This window comes from Pleurodeles waltl, chromosome 3_1 (genome assembly GCF_031143425.1).
Source record: "Pleurodeles waltl isolate 20211129_DDA chromosome 3_1, aPleWal1.hap1.20221129, whole genome shotgun sequence".
NCBI lineage: Eukaryota > Metazoa > Chordata > Amphibia > Caudata > Salamandridae > Pleurodeles > Pleurodeles waltl.
The window spans coordinates 1,636,953,633-1,636,972,603 of record NC_090440.1 but is presented as its reverse complement, the minus strand read 5'-3'; the positions used below and the strand labels follow the sequence as shown (position 1 = coordinate 1,636,972,603).

The 18,971-nt window shown below is 42.8% G+C and overlaps 1 protein-coding gene across 1 annotated transcript in view; it reads right to left on the bottom strand.

The window, feature by feature from the left end:
* ERICH2 (glutamate rich 2) overlaps positions 1-18,971 on the bottom strand; it is a 255,391-nt gene that overhangs the window by 216,195 nt on the left and 20,225 nt on the right. The window contains exon 4 of the mRNA XM_069225316.1: positions 10,218-10,254. Coding sequence (XP_069081417.1) covers positions 10,218-10,254 — 37 coding nt within the window. The remainder of the gene's footprint in view (positions 1-10,217; positions 10,255-18,971) is intronic.

Here is an 18,971-nt window from a genome sequence, read left to right as displayed (position 1 = left end):
CGAGATCTGTCGAGATCCCCAGAGGTTCCCAAGTTCCTAGATATACAAAGTTTTTTAACATTAATTGCTCAAAACCTACTAAAGGGATTTACACCAAAAGCACTCTTTCTGCCCCAGATCTAGCTTTCTGCCAAATATGGTGTAACTTCGTTCAGCGTATTAGGCTGTAGGGGTGTCTAAAGTTCCTATGGGAAAATGAATGGGGAAAATGTGTTTTGAGGGGCCCCTTTTTATCTTGACCCCCCGCTTGATGGATCAGCCCGAAATTTTCTATGCTCAAACTACTAAAAAAGTAGCACTTTTTTAAATAGTTTTGTGGAGATTCGTTAAACGACCCCAAAGTTATTAGCAACACAAAAAATGCATTTCCTAGGGAAAACACAACCCTAACTAGAACTACTCAGAGGCAATTGCTACTGGGTAATAAATATATTTATATATACACACCCACACTTTTGTAGGGGGCCCACCAGTTTTATCTGTGGGCAAACATGTGCCCATCCCCACCGCCAATACTCTAAACGCCACTGCTAAACATTCAAGTTACAAGACAAAACTAGATCGAACTTGAGTAAAGGGTTTATTATTGACTATGGGGTAGATATTACTATAATTCTAGGAAGGACTGGTATTTACTGCAGTCATTTGTTTTAGTTTGCCATACAGAACACTTTTCCATGTAAAAACTGAAGTGAGAGCTGTCTGCAGTAATTCTTTGTTGGAGACCTGTGACTTTGGGGGCCTTAAAATGTAAAGTATGTTTGGTTACAAGATTTAGCATTGTTTTTAACTCAAAGTTTCCCTTTGTTTAAAAGTGTTATATCTGAAGACATACATTATTCAAGCTATGTTCTTACATTGCGTGTCAAGTAAAATGTATCAGCAGTGTGTTTTTATTTCCTAGATGGGAAAAGGGACAAACAAGTTAACAGAGGACAAATAAGGGCACTCTAGTTCACATCATCTTAGAGACCAAATGTTTTGTTTGCCTCAAAGCTTTTAGTTTCAACACCTTACCTAATTTGTACTTGGAAGTTACAAAGTTAAAGGGCAGACAGTGCATACATTAATCACGCCACTTTCCTTCTTTCAAACAAGGAAGCAACTGAAAGAACTATGCCACATGTTATCAAAGGAAAATATAAATTACGTACAAAAAGAGAAAGTACTGGTAACATTTTTAAAAACAGTTAGTTTAATTTACTATTTTTTTAGTGCCTATTCATACTGGTGCATGTGCATAAAAAACAAGAAAAACTGCTCATAAAATGTCAGGTTAAAGTTCGAAGAGGATATACACATTTAAAACACTTGACTTAATAAAAATATTGTGCACAGCAGTTTTGGCTTTTGCCCGTGGATCGACGGACCAGCATCTGAACCCGTGGAAATTTTACACCAGTGCCAGATATCGATCCAAAATGCCGTAGAGATTTCTAGTAAAATAACAAAAATACAAGTTAAAACGCGGGGAAGAGCTACACATTTAAAACACTTGACTTGCTAAAAAGATTGGTGCTACAATTTGGCCGGAGACCGTAAGCAAATTGGCCTGCGTTTATACCAAGGGGGGTTTTGTGCCAACAACGGATGTCAGGGCCCACTCAACTCCTGACAGGTACTTCACAGTCTGTGAGATCGTTCTCTGCTCTACTGAATTAAGGCAACACAAGATAATTTGCCTGCAGGAACGCACCCCCAGTTGGTTCCAGAGTGGGCACAACCATTTTCTGCGACGGGCCAGGGTAGCATTGCAGATGCAATACATGTGGATTCCGGTTTCAAAAGCAAGCCCACATAAGCGGCAGGGACCAGCCTTTCTGGCCCTCAGCAAGGTGATTTTGTGCATCACTGCCGGTAGAGACCCCAGGCAATAAGTCAGACATTTCCCCTTTATTCTGTACTTCAAGACTTCTCCCAAGTACAGTTGTGGATGTAGGGTCTTACAGCTATTTAATGTTAGCCAAGCACGACAGCATTTCGAGAGAGATGTCTTATCCTCTAGGGAGGAGGTTAGTTTTATGACTTTTTTGACCGTTAATTTGAAGGTGTTGTGATTTACTGCTGACGACCATAAGTCCTCCAGGCCCAACTGATCTATTGAGTCATCAACATAGTCTTGAGCTGGTGAATGTGACTTCTTCGTGATCTCCTTCCATATATGGTGGTTTATGGTATCGTCAGCTGCATTTTTTAGTTTGTGCCAAAAGCTGACAGAAGCTGCATGCCTGGCATGAGTATGCTTAGTTAACCCAAACTCCAACATGAACTGAGCAGGCGAGGTGGATTGGGGGAGCGAGAAGATGTACTTGTATATGCACACTATGGTTGCGTCCAGTACCTTGGAGTCTCTTCCGTGGAGAGCCACACTGCCATAGGTTAGGGTCGGAACCACCTTTGCTCTGGCCATTTGTAGCAGTGGGCAGAGAGAGTACTTGTTCAATTTCTCTGATAAAACATTGAAGTCCTGTGTCCAAAGCAATCCCTTTCTTCCATAGTTCATCCTTGTGCAATCGAAAGGAGCCATTGTTGTCAAATGTAAGGCCAAAGTACTTGTAGCTTGCTGTTTCTACTAGCTTGCTAATTATTTTAAACTTTTTGTAATTTGTTTGGAGATCATTCACCAAGGAATAGGCTTGGGTCGCATCCAGTAGTCATTGCATGCCAACCCTGGCTCAGCTAAGGAGTACAACATCATCTGGGTAGAGACGATTTGACAGTTGAGTTGACCCCAGCTTAGGGGCATGCGAGTTGATGGAGGTCAGAGCTGTGGGAAAGTTGGCCAGAAAGAGGTTAAATAAGGTTGGTGCCAAGACGCATCATTGTTTGAGGCCTCTTGTTGTTGGAATCGGCCCTTCAGAGGTTAGATCCATTCCCTAGATTTATCTTTACCCAAGATCTACGGTGTCAATTTTCTATAGCTTTCAGAAGCTGCGGCTGGATATGCCAGTTCTTGAGTTTTCCACAAAGCTTACTTCGTTTGACACAGTCAAATGCAGCTTGAAAGTCGATATAGCAGAGGTAAAGTGGAAGTTTGGAGGATTTTGAAGACTCAAGTATTAATGATAAGGCCATAATGTTTGTATCGGTGCCTGACTTGCTTGTGAACCCAGTTTGGTTTAGTGGGATTATAGAGTTATGGGTGGCCCAATCGCAGAGCCACTCAAGAAGGACCCAGGCATAGTACTTTGCCACATTGTCTATCAGTGCTCTCAGCCAGTAGTTCCCCATGTCAGATTTATTTCCTCCTCTATGGATAAGTGTGATTATCAATCCTTTCCAGGAGTCCAGAATTGTATCATCTGCAAGAGCGCAGTTAAAATGTGGCACCACAGCTTCAGCTCATTTTGATGGATCAGTCCTGTAGATGGTCTGTGGCAAGCCATTTGGCCCTGGAGCCCCTGTGTTTGCCCCCTTTTTTTTATCTGTCAACACAACTGCAGCAGTGGTGCCGTTGCAAATACTACCAACCTCCGACTTCGTTTGGTGGATTGGCTCAAAGTCGTGTTCTGGCCCAGCTGGGTATTGATTGTGGACAGTTAGTTGTGCACCATAATGTGAGTAACAATGGGCTTTTAGGAAGGTGACCCAATATTCCTCGAATATGCATGAACCTGGCTTGATGCCGACGGGTATTTTTTTTTAAGAGCATTTACAGTTTTCCAGACCATGCTAGTGTTCTTATGCTTCACGTCCCAGATCAAATTTGCCCAGAATGAATCATGATTTTGCCTCCTGATGGTCCATATTGCTTGCTTGAAATCCCTTTTTGTTGACCTCAAATTGGAGACACAGCTTTTATTGGTTGGAGAGCGGTGGACAAGTCGAAGTGCTTGATTGACCTTATTCTTTAGTTGTCTTAGAGCCTCCGTGATGAACAATTTTTGGTTAAGCCCGGGGGAGGGGTGAATCTATGTCAAGGCAGCCCCTGGGTGGGCTGACATTTTTAGCAAACTGATCCGTGAAAGTTTTAATGAAAGCTTTGGCTGAGCCTACGGTTTGGAGGGTGATGACCAGTCTCCTGGTCCAGGATACTGATATGATCAAATGGACTTCTGACACTTTTTAGATGGCATGTGTAAGTCGATCTGGCTGGTTCGACTGCATGCTTATTCACCGTGGGGGCAAAATTGAATTCAACCTCCTGTGGGAGGTGGTCGCTTTCAGATATAAGCCCCATTTTAAAGGAAAGGATCATCTGTAGGAGAGTACGGATACTAGTGTGTAATCAATGAATGAGTCTCCATTTGTTAAATGGAACGAAAGTGAGGGTAGAATGTCCCCGCTGAAGCAGCCGTTTAGGACTCCTATTCCTAAGTGCTCTGCCATCTCCAGCAGGGTTAGGCCCGTAGATTCCTTCATCTCTGAACTGATTTGAAATTGTTTGGGGATAGACCACTGTTGTTCCTGGGCCTCGATGACTTCATTAATGTCAGCCTGACCAAGTAGGTTCATGTTGAAGTTCCCTGTTATTTTGAATGGCAAGTCTGGGTGTGCTCTTCCCAGTTGGAGGACGTGTGCCAGTGATTTTTTTGACAACTCCTCCCGCCTGTTCCTTCCACCTTGGTGGCACGTAGATGTTGGTTAGAATGATTCCCACCCCTTTCCTCAGATTGCAAAGGTTATGTGCAGTGTCAGAAACCTGTCATGTTCAGTTGTTAGCACCTTGCGACTAACCTTTAAGGCAGTTTACAGGTAAATACCTAAGCCTCAACCTAATTTCCCTTCCTTGACAGCGGGTAACAGGGAGTGCTAATAACCCAGGATAGGAATTGGTTCTAGAGCCCATATTTCCTGCAGAACGATCACTGTGAAGCTTTGAAGATAGTTTAATGTATCAGGGTTGTCAAACGTGCCTTTCTGTTCGTGTATATTCCTGGACAGAGCCTTAAATTCAGCAGCCTCTGGGGTGATTCTCTTTCCAAGCCAGAAGTTCACTTTGTTAGTTGCCGTTGATTGATTGTTTTGGCGATCCACCCCCAATTGTCACTCAGGTGGTCATCCCCCTGCTGGATTGTTAAACTGAAAAAGGATTCTGGCCTAAGGCATTAGATGTGTCTGTTGGAGTAGACCCTTTATCGCACCTAACACCCTAGTAGGGTTCAGATGGCAGCCATGGTTCTCGACCCGAGTGCCCTTGTGTTACTTCAGGGGTTAAGGATAGCCGAGGTCCGAGCAGGCCTCGGGTTCAGATGGCAGCCGTGGTTCTCGACCCGAATGCCTTTGTGTTACTTCAGGGGGTAAGGATAGCCTAGGTCCGAGTAGGCCTCCAAGATGATCCCCCAGGAATTAAATTGTTTACTTTCATTAAGAACCGCCTGGGCTATTTTAGAAGCTCTCCAGATGACTGGTTGATTCGCTGCCATGCCCAGGTGCTGGGTCGATGAACTCCACTGACTCGAACTCGGCTAAGGAAAATTCAGTTACGCCAGGGATCTGCCTTAGCAATCTAAGTATGTTCCCAGGGTTTAGGATGTCTTTGTTCCAAAGTGAGCAGTATTTCGGGTGAAACATGGTTACACGTGCCAGCCCATTTTTTAAGTTCTTCGTAGCACTGCTGTTGACCTGCCATCAAGTACGCTAGGGTTGTTCCGTTTGATGTTGTCGTCAGGAGGCCCTTTGACTGGACTGCTTGCAGTTACCTCTCTGCAAAAGGTGAGAGCGAAGACTGTCTTATAGAGGTCGATGTTACTCTGTTTAGAGGCAGGCTCGCTAGCAGATTGTTTGTGCTCCAAAACTAATAGATCACTGCAGCAAGGCCAGATAATTGTGGCGCTCCCAGACTGAAGATATCTGGTGTTGCTTGAGTTGTGCTGGGTTTTCAGCATTGGCCACCCATTACAGGCTCCGGGGGTTCCCTGCTCCCTAGAAATTGTGACGGAAGCACCTTGATTCCGGTTTAAGGTAGCCACTTTCCTCCCCTGACTGCAGTTTGGGTCTGGGAGCCAACTCTCAATCATAGGTGAGCCAGCTTCAGGGAAGTTGGTATAGTGAATCGTCAGGACGTGGTCAGAGGACTGATCCTTGGGCTGTGCTGGGGCTTCTATTGAGTGTGGCGCCTTGCAGGGATTGCTTGCTCTTGAACCAAGCTCGCCAAAATGGCATATGACTGCAACCACATTGTTTTTGACTCCTTTTAGATTTAGTTTTATTCTCTGTTGTTGCAGTATATATGTCATTCCCCTTTTTTGGCAGTTGACTTGGCACCGGCTCAGTACCTTTGCAGATGGCCCTTGTGTAAGTTGTATTTTGGGTATCAGCTGTGAGCCTACCTTTCCCCGCTGAAGGAAGAGCATCTCCCCGGGGCTAGACCGACTGGCGGTGGAAGGCTAATCAAGGCCACCCAAAGTAATACCACCTTGCTCAATTCCTGTGGATTTGCTGTGTGGATCACCGTTTCCTTTTCCCTGTTTTTTTTTTTTTTATGTGTGCATCAAATACACTCAAGATGGTGTCTCTTTGTTCGCTACCCGTGGACTTGACATACGAAGCTCCATTTTCTTCTCCCTGACTAGGTTCTTTGTTTGCAAGCGGTGTCTTATTGGCTTTCAAGTCCTCAAGCACCTCCCCCAGTACTTTTTGTAGAGAGCTTAGTTTTTCTTGGACTGGCAAACAGGTGCATCTTGGGATGAGTTCCTTAGTGTCCTCTTGAGCTCTCTTAATTAGAGTATTTAGTTCTGCCATTCTCTGGTCAATTTCGGCCATGTTGACTGCTGCAGTGTTCTGCACCTCAACTTCAACGTCCTTTCCTGTATTCTATACAGGAAGGCCATTAACAGAAGGAAAACAATGGTTAAAAACAAACGTCAAAAGGGTATCTTTACTGACGCTTTGCATGGCTGCCCGTCTGCAACGCATAGCAGCGATTTACCATACATTATAAAGACTTTCGAGCAAACTACAAATCTGCACAGCGCCACATGAGCACTCGTGCATGCGTCAGTAAATATGTATCCAAGGGTTTTTAGTTTTTCTTCAGAAAACAAAAGCAGTTAGTGTTTTGTCTCTGCTCTAGCAGTTGAATGCTTCATACACTTTCTCCATAACATCAAATGACAATCCTGATACTGTGGACTTCTTACCGTTGGGAGTGTACATGCTTCTCTCTCATCTGCTCATCTTGAGGTTCTACTAAGAAATTTGCATATGCTTTTGGGGATACCACTTCAAAGATTTATAAATTGGCTTGGTGGATTTCAAGAGTATTCATTGGTTAACATAGAGTCACTGTTACTTGTATGGAGTTGATGAAATATACCTTGGTTCTAAAATCCAACATCATTTAAGTGGACTTTATAATATTGTGTTAAAGGGACTCAAAGTTCTGTAATTTTCGTCACATTTCAAGAAGGGGTCACGCAGCTCTTTTATATGGTAGGCTTGGTTTCTTATATATTTCTTATTTTTCTGGTGAAACATGCTTAGAATAGAAGAGAGCTGACTAAGCGGATAAGAGCATGAAACTTATTTCACACAAAGGTGGGCTGTTGTGTTTAACACTCCTACCAATATATATTACAATTTTTACTGGTGAACATTTTACAACAGTAGGGAATATTTTAGGTAATGATTTTACTTCAGTGGTATGTTCAACTGTAGCCTCAATGTCTTGTATGACTCTAAATTAGTTTATCAAACTAGAACATGCTTTTTAATTCAAGCGGAAACATGTAGCAGTTTAGTATTTAAAATGTAATTCCTGTGCACGTCTGAATTCTCCCAGAACAATTTTATTGTGCACATTATCTGTTTTTTCTCCACCTGCATTGTAATTCAGATTTTAAGTTGCAAAATTCTGATCAGAAACAGTGATGTGATGGTCAGGGTTTCCTTTCTTTCCCATTTAATGGGTGTGAGGTTATTACTTAAATATAATAAAATGGAGTTGTAGGTTTAAATTCAAATCAGCCTAAACATGCTGCAGCATCTATAGATAGTCCAATGTTCCTTTCAATTACATTCTCTAGGTTCTGGTAGGTATGTTTGGCTTGGAAGCCTAGATGACATATAAAGATATGTTGCCTTGGGTGATTAGGTGATCCAAGCAATGTAGCTTCATAGGTGTAATTCAGTAGCCCTCATATTACTGAGCAGAACCAAGTTCAAAACATGGCCTGCTTTACAGCTACTATTCCTTATTGTGCATAACCGAAGACTTTCAAATGGTAAGCAATTTATTTCATGTCAGAATTGGTGTCATTCTCATCCCACAAGAAAAAAAAAGTCACTTATAATTCGCTTTTTATTACTAGTCTCGTTTATAAAATCTCAAAGTTTAAAAATGTCACAAAAAAAAAATATTTTGTTTTTAAGGTACAGTAAACTGAGAAACACAACTAATATTTTTTGCCTTTTAGCGCCTCTACTGACCCAAGTGATGTTATTTCCACGTTTCCATGGTATTTCAAAGTGACAACTCCTTAGATCCAGTTAGGTTTATCATGGAGAAATCAGAGGGAAGTATTAAAGATATATCAGGTAACAAATAATCCTTTAACCAGGTTTCATTGACAGTCACAAAAGGACTAATTACTCGTGGCTCCTGCTGGATGCCATAATTACAACATCAGATAAAATCCAACACCGAGTTATTCTGAATGTATTAATGTGATAATTCTATACCCCTTGTTAATATCCACTCTGTATTTACCAAAGGGAGAGACTTTTATCTTGCCTGTCAATTATCAGGAACAATAAAATCATCCCTCCAATAACTGTGATCTCTATGCAAACATGTTTGTGCAGTAGTCACAATTTAACAGTCACTAATAATTAAACAGCAGGTCTGAAGGATGCTTTCTTAATTGGTTAAATTGTGTGTAGGTTGCGCTACAGCAGGTCTAAATTGCTTTGGAGAGCATTTGAGAGTATTGTGCTTTAAAGTATTTCCTGGTACAAATACTTGACTATTTCAGATATTAACTAGCACCCTCATTCCCGGGAAAACAGCTCATTTATTGGTTTGGACCATCTGAGGAATAAACCTGCACTGTGTATAAGAAAGACCCTGAATTGTGTAGGTATCACATTCACATTTAGTTGGGATTCTCAAAATAGTTGCAGCATTGAACATTGGGAGTATTTGTCATCTATAAGAATTTGTGTTCAAAAAAGTGTCTAATACTCATACTAATGTTTGAAGGACATAATCAGCATGCAATTGTTTCATAAGGTGGAATACTGGAATATTTTACACTTTACATAGTTTAAAATCCTTCATCATCAATTACTCTTCCACAATATTTCTCCCATAAACTCCTAGTGGTACAGGAAGTGGGGCTTCAGTACTTGACTACTTAAACTGTCTATTTGGGATGATGGAAATGGTAAGCATCTGCTCTCTTACAAAGTTTTGGGCTTCATGATTATGTGAGCAAGTGTATGAACCCAAGCCCCTAAATCACATATATTGTCCATTTAGCACATGTGTCATGTACAATACACTAGTTTTGTACACTCAAAGACATACAGTAGGGGGGTACATAGTCCAGAGATGCACCATTAATTCTTCCTGTAGTTATAATCTTCCCTGGCCTCATACCTAAATTCAAATTATATGTAAGAAGGTGGAGACCAGGGGAGTAACTTAATTAATCACTAAGCAGATGAATTGTTTGGATTTGCTTTAAATGAGAGAACCTCACTTATGGTTTCATGTAGCTTATTTCATCCATAAAGTAACTGAAAGAAACAAATATTTAAAGCTCATAGCTGAAGTCGCCCATGAGTGCAAAAATTAAGACCCTTAAAAACTGAATAGCTATGAGTTTGAGAAGGGCTATACATTAGGTCAGTAGACTAAAAAAAACAATGCTTCACAAATTATTGTGTTTTATGAATTACCTAAATATCTGCAAGTGTACATAACCTTCTCAACTGTTGAGGCTGATATTCAGAAAGACACCGTTTCCACTACTGCATTCAAATGCCTAACCAGAGTAAGGCTATCTTGACTAGTCAATGGAACATCTGTGTTCAGAATACCATTTTGATAACTTAAGAGAGCATAGCACAGACAGGTACAAAGGAAATAACACTAGATGATCTTAAACGAGGTCATCCCAAATACAGTACTCGTAGCTGTTGTTCACTGAATGATGCTTTGATGCAATTGATTTGTTTCTCAGGGATTCCAATGTATCTAACTGGGGTACGGTCTAATTTTCACAGTTACAGTGGACACAAACAATGAACTCTTCTCAAAACAGATGTCTTACCGTCTCACTGACACACAAGGCTCTCTGATGAATCCGTCTGGAAGACAAATATTAATGAAATGTATGATACTGAAAAACATTACACAAACACATTATTTTATTTTTTCAGTGTCTCTTATGGAGGCATAAACAAAGCATGGAAGTGCTAGTGTTTGTAGAAATTAGGCTAAATATTCAGAACAAAGAGCTGGGTATCGAATGAATGGAAGATTGGTTTATGATTCCAACACAATTTCAACACATTGACATTAAGCCCGATCATGCTGAGAAACCAATTGGACCACCATTTCCAATAGAAAGTTGCCTCCTTGACCAAGCAGTCCAATTCCATGGTGTGAAAGGGAATCTCTCAGAGGTCTGATAGCCCACCTGGTCACACTGTCAGCCCACATGGTACACGTATCATTAGCACCCTCCTGGGTCGCTGGCGGTATATTGGTAACAACCAGAGTATAGTGGTGGATGGATTTAAGACAATTATCCTGCCCAAAACAAATAGTCAGTAGTACCAGAATCATTTACAGTACTGTCAGTCAGAACCAGCCCAGGCAGGACAAAGTATCAATAGTCGTAGGATATCCAAACACGTTATGTAATTATTGAAAATGTGAAACGTGCACTATACCTGGTTTGACAACAAAATCTCTCCTGAGAAAGCAAGTGCGGGTATGAAAACAATTATTGGTGGTTTCATTACTTCTGGCAGAAGCTCAGAGGAGGGAGAATTCCACTGTAAATAATACTGTATAAGCCAAAGGCTCATAGAGGATGGGTAAGAAACATGCTACCTGGTTACTCTTAAATACTTTCCTATACTCAGAACGTTACATCAGTCCCACTGCAACTCTCATATGCACCATGAACAGGAGGGACGACCTCTCGATGTATTTATTCTATGTGCACTCACAGTTACTTTTCATGACTTTCCACACCAGGAGTGTGCAGCCAAGAAGTGCACTGGCACTGGTGTGTCCAAACTTGGGCCCTGAAAAGAAGCATCCCTAACCCCAGAAATCTGTCCACGGAGCAGGGGGGCTAGATATTGTCCTTACCCGATACTGCATTACAGAAGGTAATTAACTTAGAGACATCTAGCCACAGTTACTTACTATTGAATAGATACTAGAAAGTCCTTCAGACCGGAACGGGTGGAATACCCATCCCTGCGGACCTGACTGTCCAGTCAGTGGTGTTTGGTAAACGTGTGCAGGGATGCCCACTTTGCTCCCTGACAGTTTACCAAGACAGGGTCTCCACGTGCTAACACAGTGGTCACAGATTTTGTTTTGGGTGGAATGGGCTCTCCCAAACCGTAGGAAATCTTTATATTGAGAATGCCCCAGCATGAAATGGCTCGCTTCTGTATTGCCTGACCTTTATTTGCCCTAACATACCCCACAAAGAGTTGGTCATCCATCTGGAACTCTTTTGTGCGATCAAGGTAGAACAACGACGCTCTGTTTGGGTCCAGGCAGTGGAGTCACTCCTCTTCTTTAGAGGGAAGTGGAGGAGCATGAAAGGTGTGCAAGGTGACTGACTGGCCCACATCACTATCAAGAGAAAAGTGGCCCTAGTGCAAAGCACCAATTTGTCTGGGAAAACAGACAGGAACAGAGGCTTGGATGAGAAAGTCTACAGTTCACCCACCTTCTGGGCAGATGTTATGACCATTAGAAAGGCTGTCATAATGGTAAGTATCCAGAGGGGACAATTATGCAGAGGCTCAAAAGGATCACACATTAGGTAGATGAGAACCGAATTGAAGTCCTAATCAGGCATAATGAATGGTGAAAGGGGAAACATATGTAAAAGTCCTTTTAGGAATCTATTTACAATAAGGGACTTTAAGAGAGAAGGTTGGTCAGGTTGTCGCGGGAAGGAAGACAGATTAGAAAGATAGCCCTTAAGAGTACCCAGAGCAGTGCCCTGTTGGGCAAGGGTAAGGGTAAGAATGAAAAGAAGAATATGAGAGAGATGCAGAAAGAGTGTAGATAGACAGTTCTGTACAATCATTTACAAATTTGTGCCATCAGCAGGCATACAGTCTTGGTGGAGGGATGCCTGGCTGACAGGATAACATTACAGACTTTGGGAGGAAGGTTGAAGGCTGTCAATTGTCACCGCTCAATCTCCATGCAAGAAGGCAGAGAGTTGACAGGTTCTGGTGGGGAACCCTCCCCTGCTGCTGGGACAGAAAATCCTCCTGAAGGGGCAGCCTGAACGGAGGATCAATGCATATGTTCAGAAGCTCAGGATACCAAACTCTGCATGCCCGGTCCAAAGCCACAAGGATTACTTTGTCCTGGTTGTTCTGAATGTTCTCGGGAACGATGGGGAGGAGTGGTATGGGGGAAAAGGCGCAGAAAAGGCCTGAGCTCCACTCGAGATGAAAAGCATCTCCGAGTGATAGCACCCTTGGAAACTCCAAAGTGCAAAACTGCTGACATTTCACGTTCTCTTCAGAGGTGAACAGATCTAACCAAGGCTCTTCCCACTGCTGAACGAGACCTTGCTTTACCTCCGGGTGGAGACACCATTCGTGAGCCGCTAGGCATTGACGGCTGAGTTTGTCCACATTGGCATTCAGAGAACCTGCCAGGTGTTGAACCACCAGGGTTATGCCATGCTGTTCCAGCCATGTCCAGAGGTGCAGAACCTCTTGACGAAGGGTCCAAGGCCCCACATTGCCCTGCTTGTTGCAGTACCACATGGCAGTGGTGTTGTCCATGAACACCTGCACTATCTTCCCTTTGATAGAGGGAAGAAATGCTTTTAATGGTAGCGGGGTCACTTAAAGTTCCAACAAGTTGATGTGGAGTCCAGATTCCACTGGAGATCAAAGTCCTCTGATATCCACCTCTCCCAGATGGCTGCCCCAACCCAGGAGTTGCGCATCTGTCACTACTGTGACATCTGTTTGGGAAAGGAAGAGGAGACTGCCTCTGACCCAATTGCAGTTCATTAGTCACCACCACAGGTCTTTTGCAGTTCCCTCCAAGATCTAGACGATCTCTGAAAGATTCCCCTGATGCTGCACCCACTGGAGCTTCAGGTCCTACTGCAGAGCCTGCATATGCCACCTGACATGTGTCACCAGCAGGAGGCAATGAGGTCCAGCAGACTCAGAGTCATTGTCACCGAAATCGAGGATAGAGGCTGAAACATCGTTATCACAGCCTGAATATCATCGACTCACTACTCGGGAGGATAAGCCCAAAACTGCACTGTCCAGAACAGTTCTGATGAAAAGGAGCATCTGAGAAGGGGTCAGGTTTGACTTTGGAACATTTATAGTGAACCCCGGCGAATGCATGAGGTCCACTGTAGTCTGGAGGTGGGAGTCGACAGCCTGGGGTGAGCCCGCCTTCAACAGGTAGTCGTTGAGATGGGGAAAAGACTGAAACCCATATTCCCGGCAGATAAACTGCGGCCCCCGCCATCACCTTTGCGAACACCTGAGGGGTACTGCTATGGCCAAAAGGGAAGCACGGTGAACTGAAAGTGCTCGAGGCGTACCTTGAACCACTAGTAACGCCTGTGGGCAGGCAAGCTGGGAATATGGAAATACGCATATTGTAGTTGTAACACTACCACCCAGACTCATTGGTCTAGGGCAGACAAGACCTGAGCCATAGTGAGCATCTGAGCTTCTCCTTTTGAGGAAAAGATTAAGGGTTCGGAGGTCTAGGCTAGGCTGAAGCCCCTTGTTCGTTTTGGGTATCAAAAAGTAGCGGGAATAGCAACCACTGCCTACTTCTGATATCTGAACCTTCTTTATGGCTCCCTTGGCCAAGAGAGCCGTGACTTCCTTGCGAAGCATCAAAAGATGATCCTCGACCATCCAATTGTTTGTTGGTGGTATAGGGGAGGGAGTATCCCCACCAAATGATCTGTAGGATTCACCTGTCAAATGTAATGGACTGCCAGTGGTGGAGAGGATGGCGGCTTTTCCCACCAACTAGACACCCATTATCTTTTAGGGTCAGATTAGGAGAGCTTAAAGGCTGCAGCTGCTGGGGGTTGGTGGCTGTGACCAACCTCTGGCTACCTGCCCCGTGAGGCCAGAATACATCACACCCACACAAAATTTGGAGACCTTGCACAGGACGGTGGCTGGCATAGGGTCGGCATGGCGGCACACCCCTTCCATATCCACAAAAGGGGTGAAAAGCAGACTGGGGACGGGTAGTCACTGAGAGACCCCAAGACTTAACCGTGGCCCGCGAATCCTTAAAGCGCGCCAGCAGAGAGTCTGCCTTCTATCCGAAAAGACAAGCACCATCGAAGGGCATAGCCAAAAGATTTGCCTGCACACTCCCTGAAAAGCCAGATGTCCTCAGCCAAGCATGAACTTGAAACACCACCATCAAAGAAGACGCTCTGCTCAGTGAGTTGGTTGTATCAAAACCACCTGATGGTAAACTTAGCTGTATCTCTCCAGTACTTAACTGCTTGGAAGAGAATGGCTCAGGCCTCCTCCGAGAACTGTTGCAGCACTTGCGCATCTATGTCCCACAGTGTGTGGGAGTAGCGGCCCAAAAGGCATGCAGTGTTCCAGGACCACAATGGTAGACTGGTGGAAGAAAAAATGTTCTTGCCTAATGTGTCCAGCCTCTTGAATTCCCTGTCCATGGGAGTGGCAGGGGATGCACCATGCGTAGTGGAAGTCTGAACCACCGAGCTTTCCGGGGTGGGGTGTTTGGTGAGGAAGGATGGGTCTCCTGTGGCAAGGTGATGGCGGCAAGCAATTGTCCTGTTCACAGTAGCCCCTGTGCTCGGCTTGGACCAGGTTCCCTGCAGGACATCTGTAAGTGCATCCTCAAAGGAGAGCAGATTTCAGAAGACGAAGCCCCGTGCTGAAGCACTTCCATGAAGATGTTAGTCTTAAAAGCCACCCAGGGTAGTTTGAGGTTGAGGACCTCTGCTGCCCTCTTCACCAATACTGCGTAAGAGGCTCCCTCAACCATAACCATGGTAGGGAGAGAAAGCAAGCCAGTATCTGGAGAGGTATCCAGTCCACTGGCATTACCCAGTTCCTCACACCAGTCCATTGACTCCTGTCCTTCCAACTGGTATTCGAAAGGGTCCAGTGACCCCTCCAACTCTTCCCCCAGGCCTAATCATTCAGAATAGGGCTCAGGCAGGAACCTAGCACCAAGGAGTCCTGTCGGCTGTGGGATCGGGGGTCGAGCAATTTTGTTCAGACTGAGTCCTCTGGGATCAAAATGGGGCCTGTGACGCCAGTGGATGCTGAGAGCATCGGTGTCGGGCCGACGTCCGGGAAGGTTGCATTGGCACGACTGGCGCTGTTCTGAGTTCCAGATCAAATCATCAGCTCAATAAAGGTTGGAGAAGCTGTTTGCAATGTGCAGGTCCTGGTGTGCCAAGGCAGAGCTTAATTATTTAGTGATGCACATGGTAGTCTAGTTAGCACTTGAACAGGGGAAGCTACAAAGTATCACTTTTGCTCTCAGATTCAACTTCCTCCTTCCCCAAGGGGAGTACTTTGGCCTCTCCAAAGGGAAAAAATACTGGAATATCAAGTCCGTACTTAAAGCAGGGCTAAAACTGCTGAGATGAAGGAAGCATGGTCCACATTAAACAAGACAAAACTGGCAATTCTAAGCAAGAAATGCTTTGTGAAATGTATTACACTCACTCAAAAGTACCACTGTAAACATGTTGCTTTGCCAACTACTTAGCTGCACTGGGACCAGGGAGGAATTTGCTCAACAGAATCTATAGGCATTAGGTCAGAAAAGGGGATGCTGGCTATTTGAACAGACCCGGTCAAGTATCATCTTTTGTTGGAAGGTATTCAATTGCTGGCTACCTATTTTAATAGGAAATGTGAACATGATACGATATTAAAACAAACTCACTCTTACTCACATTTGCAACATAATAACTGTGCAAAGGTGTGACCCAAGAATAATAAAGGGATGAGCCTCGAAACTTCTCCATTATACCACCTCAACCACTCACAAATAAAAGTAGGAGTATGTTTGAGAAAATAAACAAACACAAGTGAACAAAACAAAGAACTAGGCAACCAGAAAAAAAGAAACTAGCAATTTAACACATGTGAACAAAACAAAGAACCAGGAAAGGAGAAAAAAATAAACTAGTAATTTAAGTGGAGGTTACAAAAGTGTAACAGACCTTAGAGATACACAGATTTCATTCCTGGAAATACTGCCTGCGGTGTCTAGTTGACAGATATAAAAGAGGAAATATTCAAATAAATGTATTCAGGTGTTAATAAAAAACATATCAATGGCATGCAGGGTGTGGAATTTAATAAAATATCTACTTGTCCATAGGACACGTTCCTTCATAAATCTACTTGTCATGTAAAAAAATCTACTTGTCCCTTTGGTGCCATGTAGAGTGGCAACAAATTATGGCAGCAATCTCGTATATAAGAGTTCTGATAATAGCCTCTTTGGTTATGCCAGGGCTAATATTATATTTGGGCTTGAATACTAGCAATTTCCTTATTTTGCCATTTTTCCACAGATTTACATACTGGGGCTGGAGGTAGTGGTAAGCAAAAGTTCTAGGGTTGGAATGCTCTTTTGAATCTCTGCAAACCTACTAACTTGCATGTGTTATGGGTTTTCAGCAGCTCTTCTCTGATCTTTTCCCATATTGGGAAGGGTTGGATATTTACACCTGACAATGGCAGAAGTAAAACTTCTTCCAGGGGTGGGGAAAAAAGTGGTTGGAGGGAAAATGAACTAGTCAACACAACATATTTTCGCGTGAACAAACGTACACATGCAGATTTGCTAGTGCTAAAATACAGTTCACAAATATTTTCTAGGAGTACGATTTCCTGGTTTACTTCTGTAAATTCTTGTGAATTCATGAAATATGTAAATCTGCACAAATTAAAGGACATTTACCATGAGTGCACTTTTGTGACTTTCTTTAACAATTGGGACGTTAATTCAGTATGCTGTAAACGAAGACCTTTTGTTTTTATTAAAATTCTGTCTCTCTCTATCCATCTACTGGCTGGCTTTGCTGAGTGGTAGAAATCTGCTCTTCATAAGGAGCATATAGGTACACTAAGTAGTTTTGTTCAGGGCCAGAAGCTACTGTCCCAATGTGTGCTTTTTGAGCCGAAAAAAATATTTTTGCTTTTTGCCAAGGTTTGTTACAGTGGTGAGGGCCCAGCAGCTCCCACAACAGTAACGTTTTACAAAAGCCATATTTGAAAAAAAAAAAAAAAAGACACGAATTGACAAAACCACAAAACTGACCACCAAAGTTAGACCTATTAGCTTTGCCAATGCTTGTTTATTTTCATGTTTGCCATACTCTTGAAACTGGGTTAATTGATTTTCCATTATGACAATTTTTGGGGAAACACTTGCATGCTTCAAAACATTTTACTGAATGATGCTTCAAAGAAATGACACCTAAAAATTTACAGTAAGTTTTTTCCTAGTTGCATTTTTTTGTGAACATTTTATTTTGAAATCAAAGAATCATCACTCTTGTTTCAAGCATCTGCAAAAATGTGCATGTGATCAGAGAGTATTCTGGGAGCATTACATGTAGCCTCATATTGTTACACTTTGTTGACGTGTATACACTTTGTTTTTTACTGGAACCACTGTCACTAGTGTAGTCCAAGCTTACAACTTGTATTTAGAGAGCTTACCCTAATAATAAAGGCTTTGGACTAATGAACAATAAATACAAGCTCGAACAGAATATGCAAAAAAAACACAAATATTACCTCAGATACATACAATTCCCTTCTCTGCTTCATAATATGGTTCTGTAAACTGACAGCCAGAGGGTTTGTGCTGCAAGGGGTTGGGCCTACATGTCCCAAGGACAAAATAAAAATGCGAACTTGTTGTCCTTGACCCCAAACAATATGTCCTGGGCATCGCGCTATAGGAATTCTACACCCCAAGGTATGGTCTCATTAATTGGTCCAGTCAAAAAAAAATTATATGAAAATGCTACTGTTCCAGACCTCCCTGAAACTACAAAAAAAAGTGACAAATGCCCAGCTATAAAGACTGACCAAAAACTATTTACATAGTTACATTCAATAAACCATAACTGGTCTTTCATCTCGAATCTGCTAGGCAGCAACAGTCCTGGAAGTTTAGCCAACATCGCTTTGCATCCTGGTACTTGAAGTTTTACTGTCCAAATTCTAATTATGAGCTACACTTCCAAGCATGCCCGGTGCGGTTGTATTAAAATAAAAGACTGGTGGAAGGTTTCATAAAGGACATCTGGCCACTTGACAAGTGAGATACTGGCATTGGTTGTGAAGGGGTACAGGTTTGCTTGCACATGATAAAGGTGGCTACCTTATCAAGTGTAAGCACAACAATGGATACATAACGCTTTCTTTGCTTCGATATTGGTACTTTTACAAAGCAGATATAGGACTAGAGTCATGCAATGGTTTCTTTGCGCTACCTGGATAAGTCGCATATGACTAAGGTATAAATTAGGTATATTTTGGAGGTGGAAGCTCACTTCAGAAACAGTGTTTGAAGAAAGGGTATAGAGATATAAACTGTCCCTAACGGTTGGGCACCAAAACTTCCAGTAAAACATGGAAGATTTATTAAAATTTTGCATGCATTATTATGCAACAAAATCGTGGATGGATGATAAGAAAGCAACATTTGAGGATATCTCAATAGGCAAACGTTTTTTTCATAAAAAAGAAGCCTTATCCTGCATTTTCTATAGAGTTGTACTAATGTCGCCTAA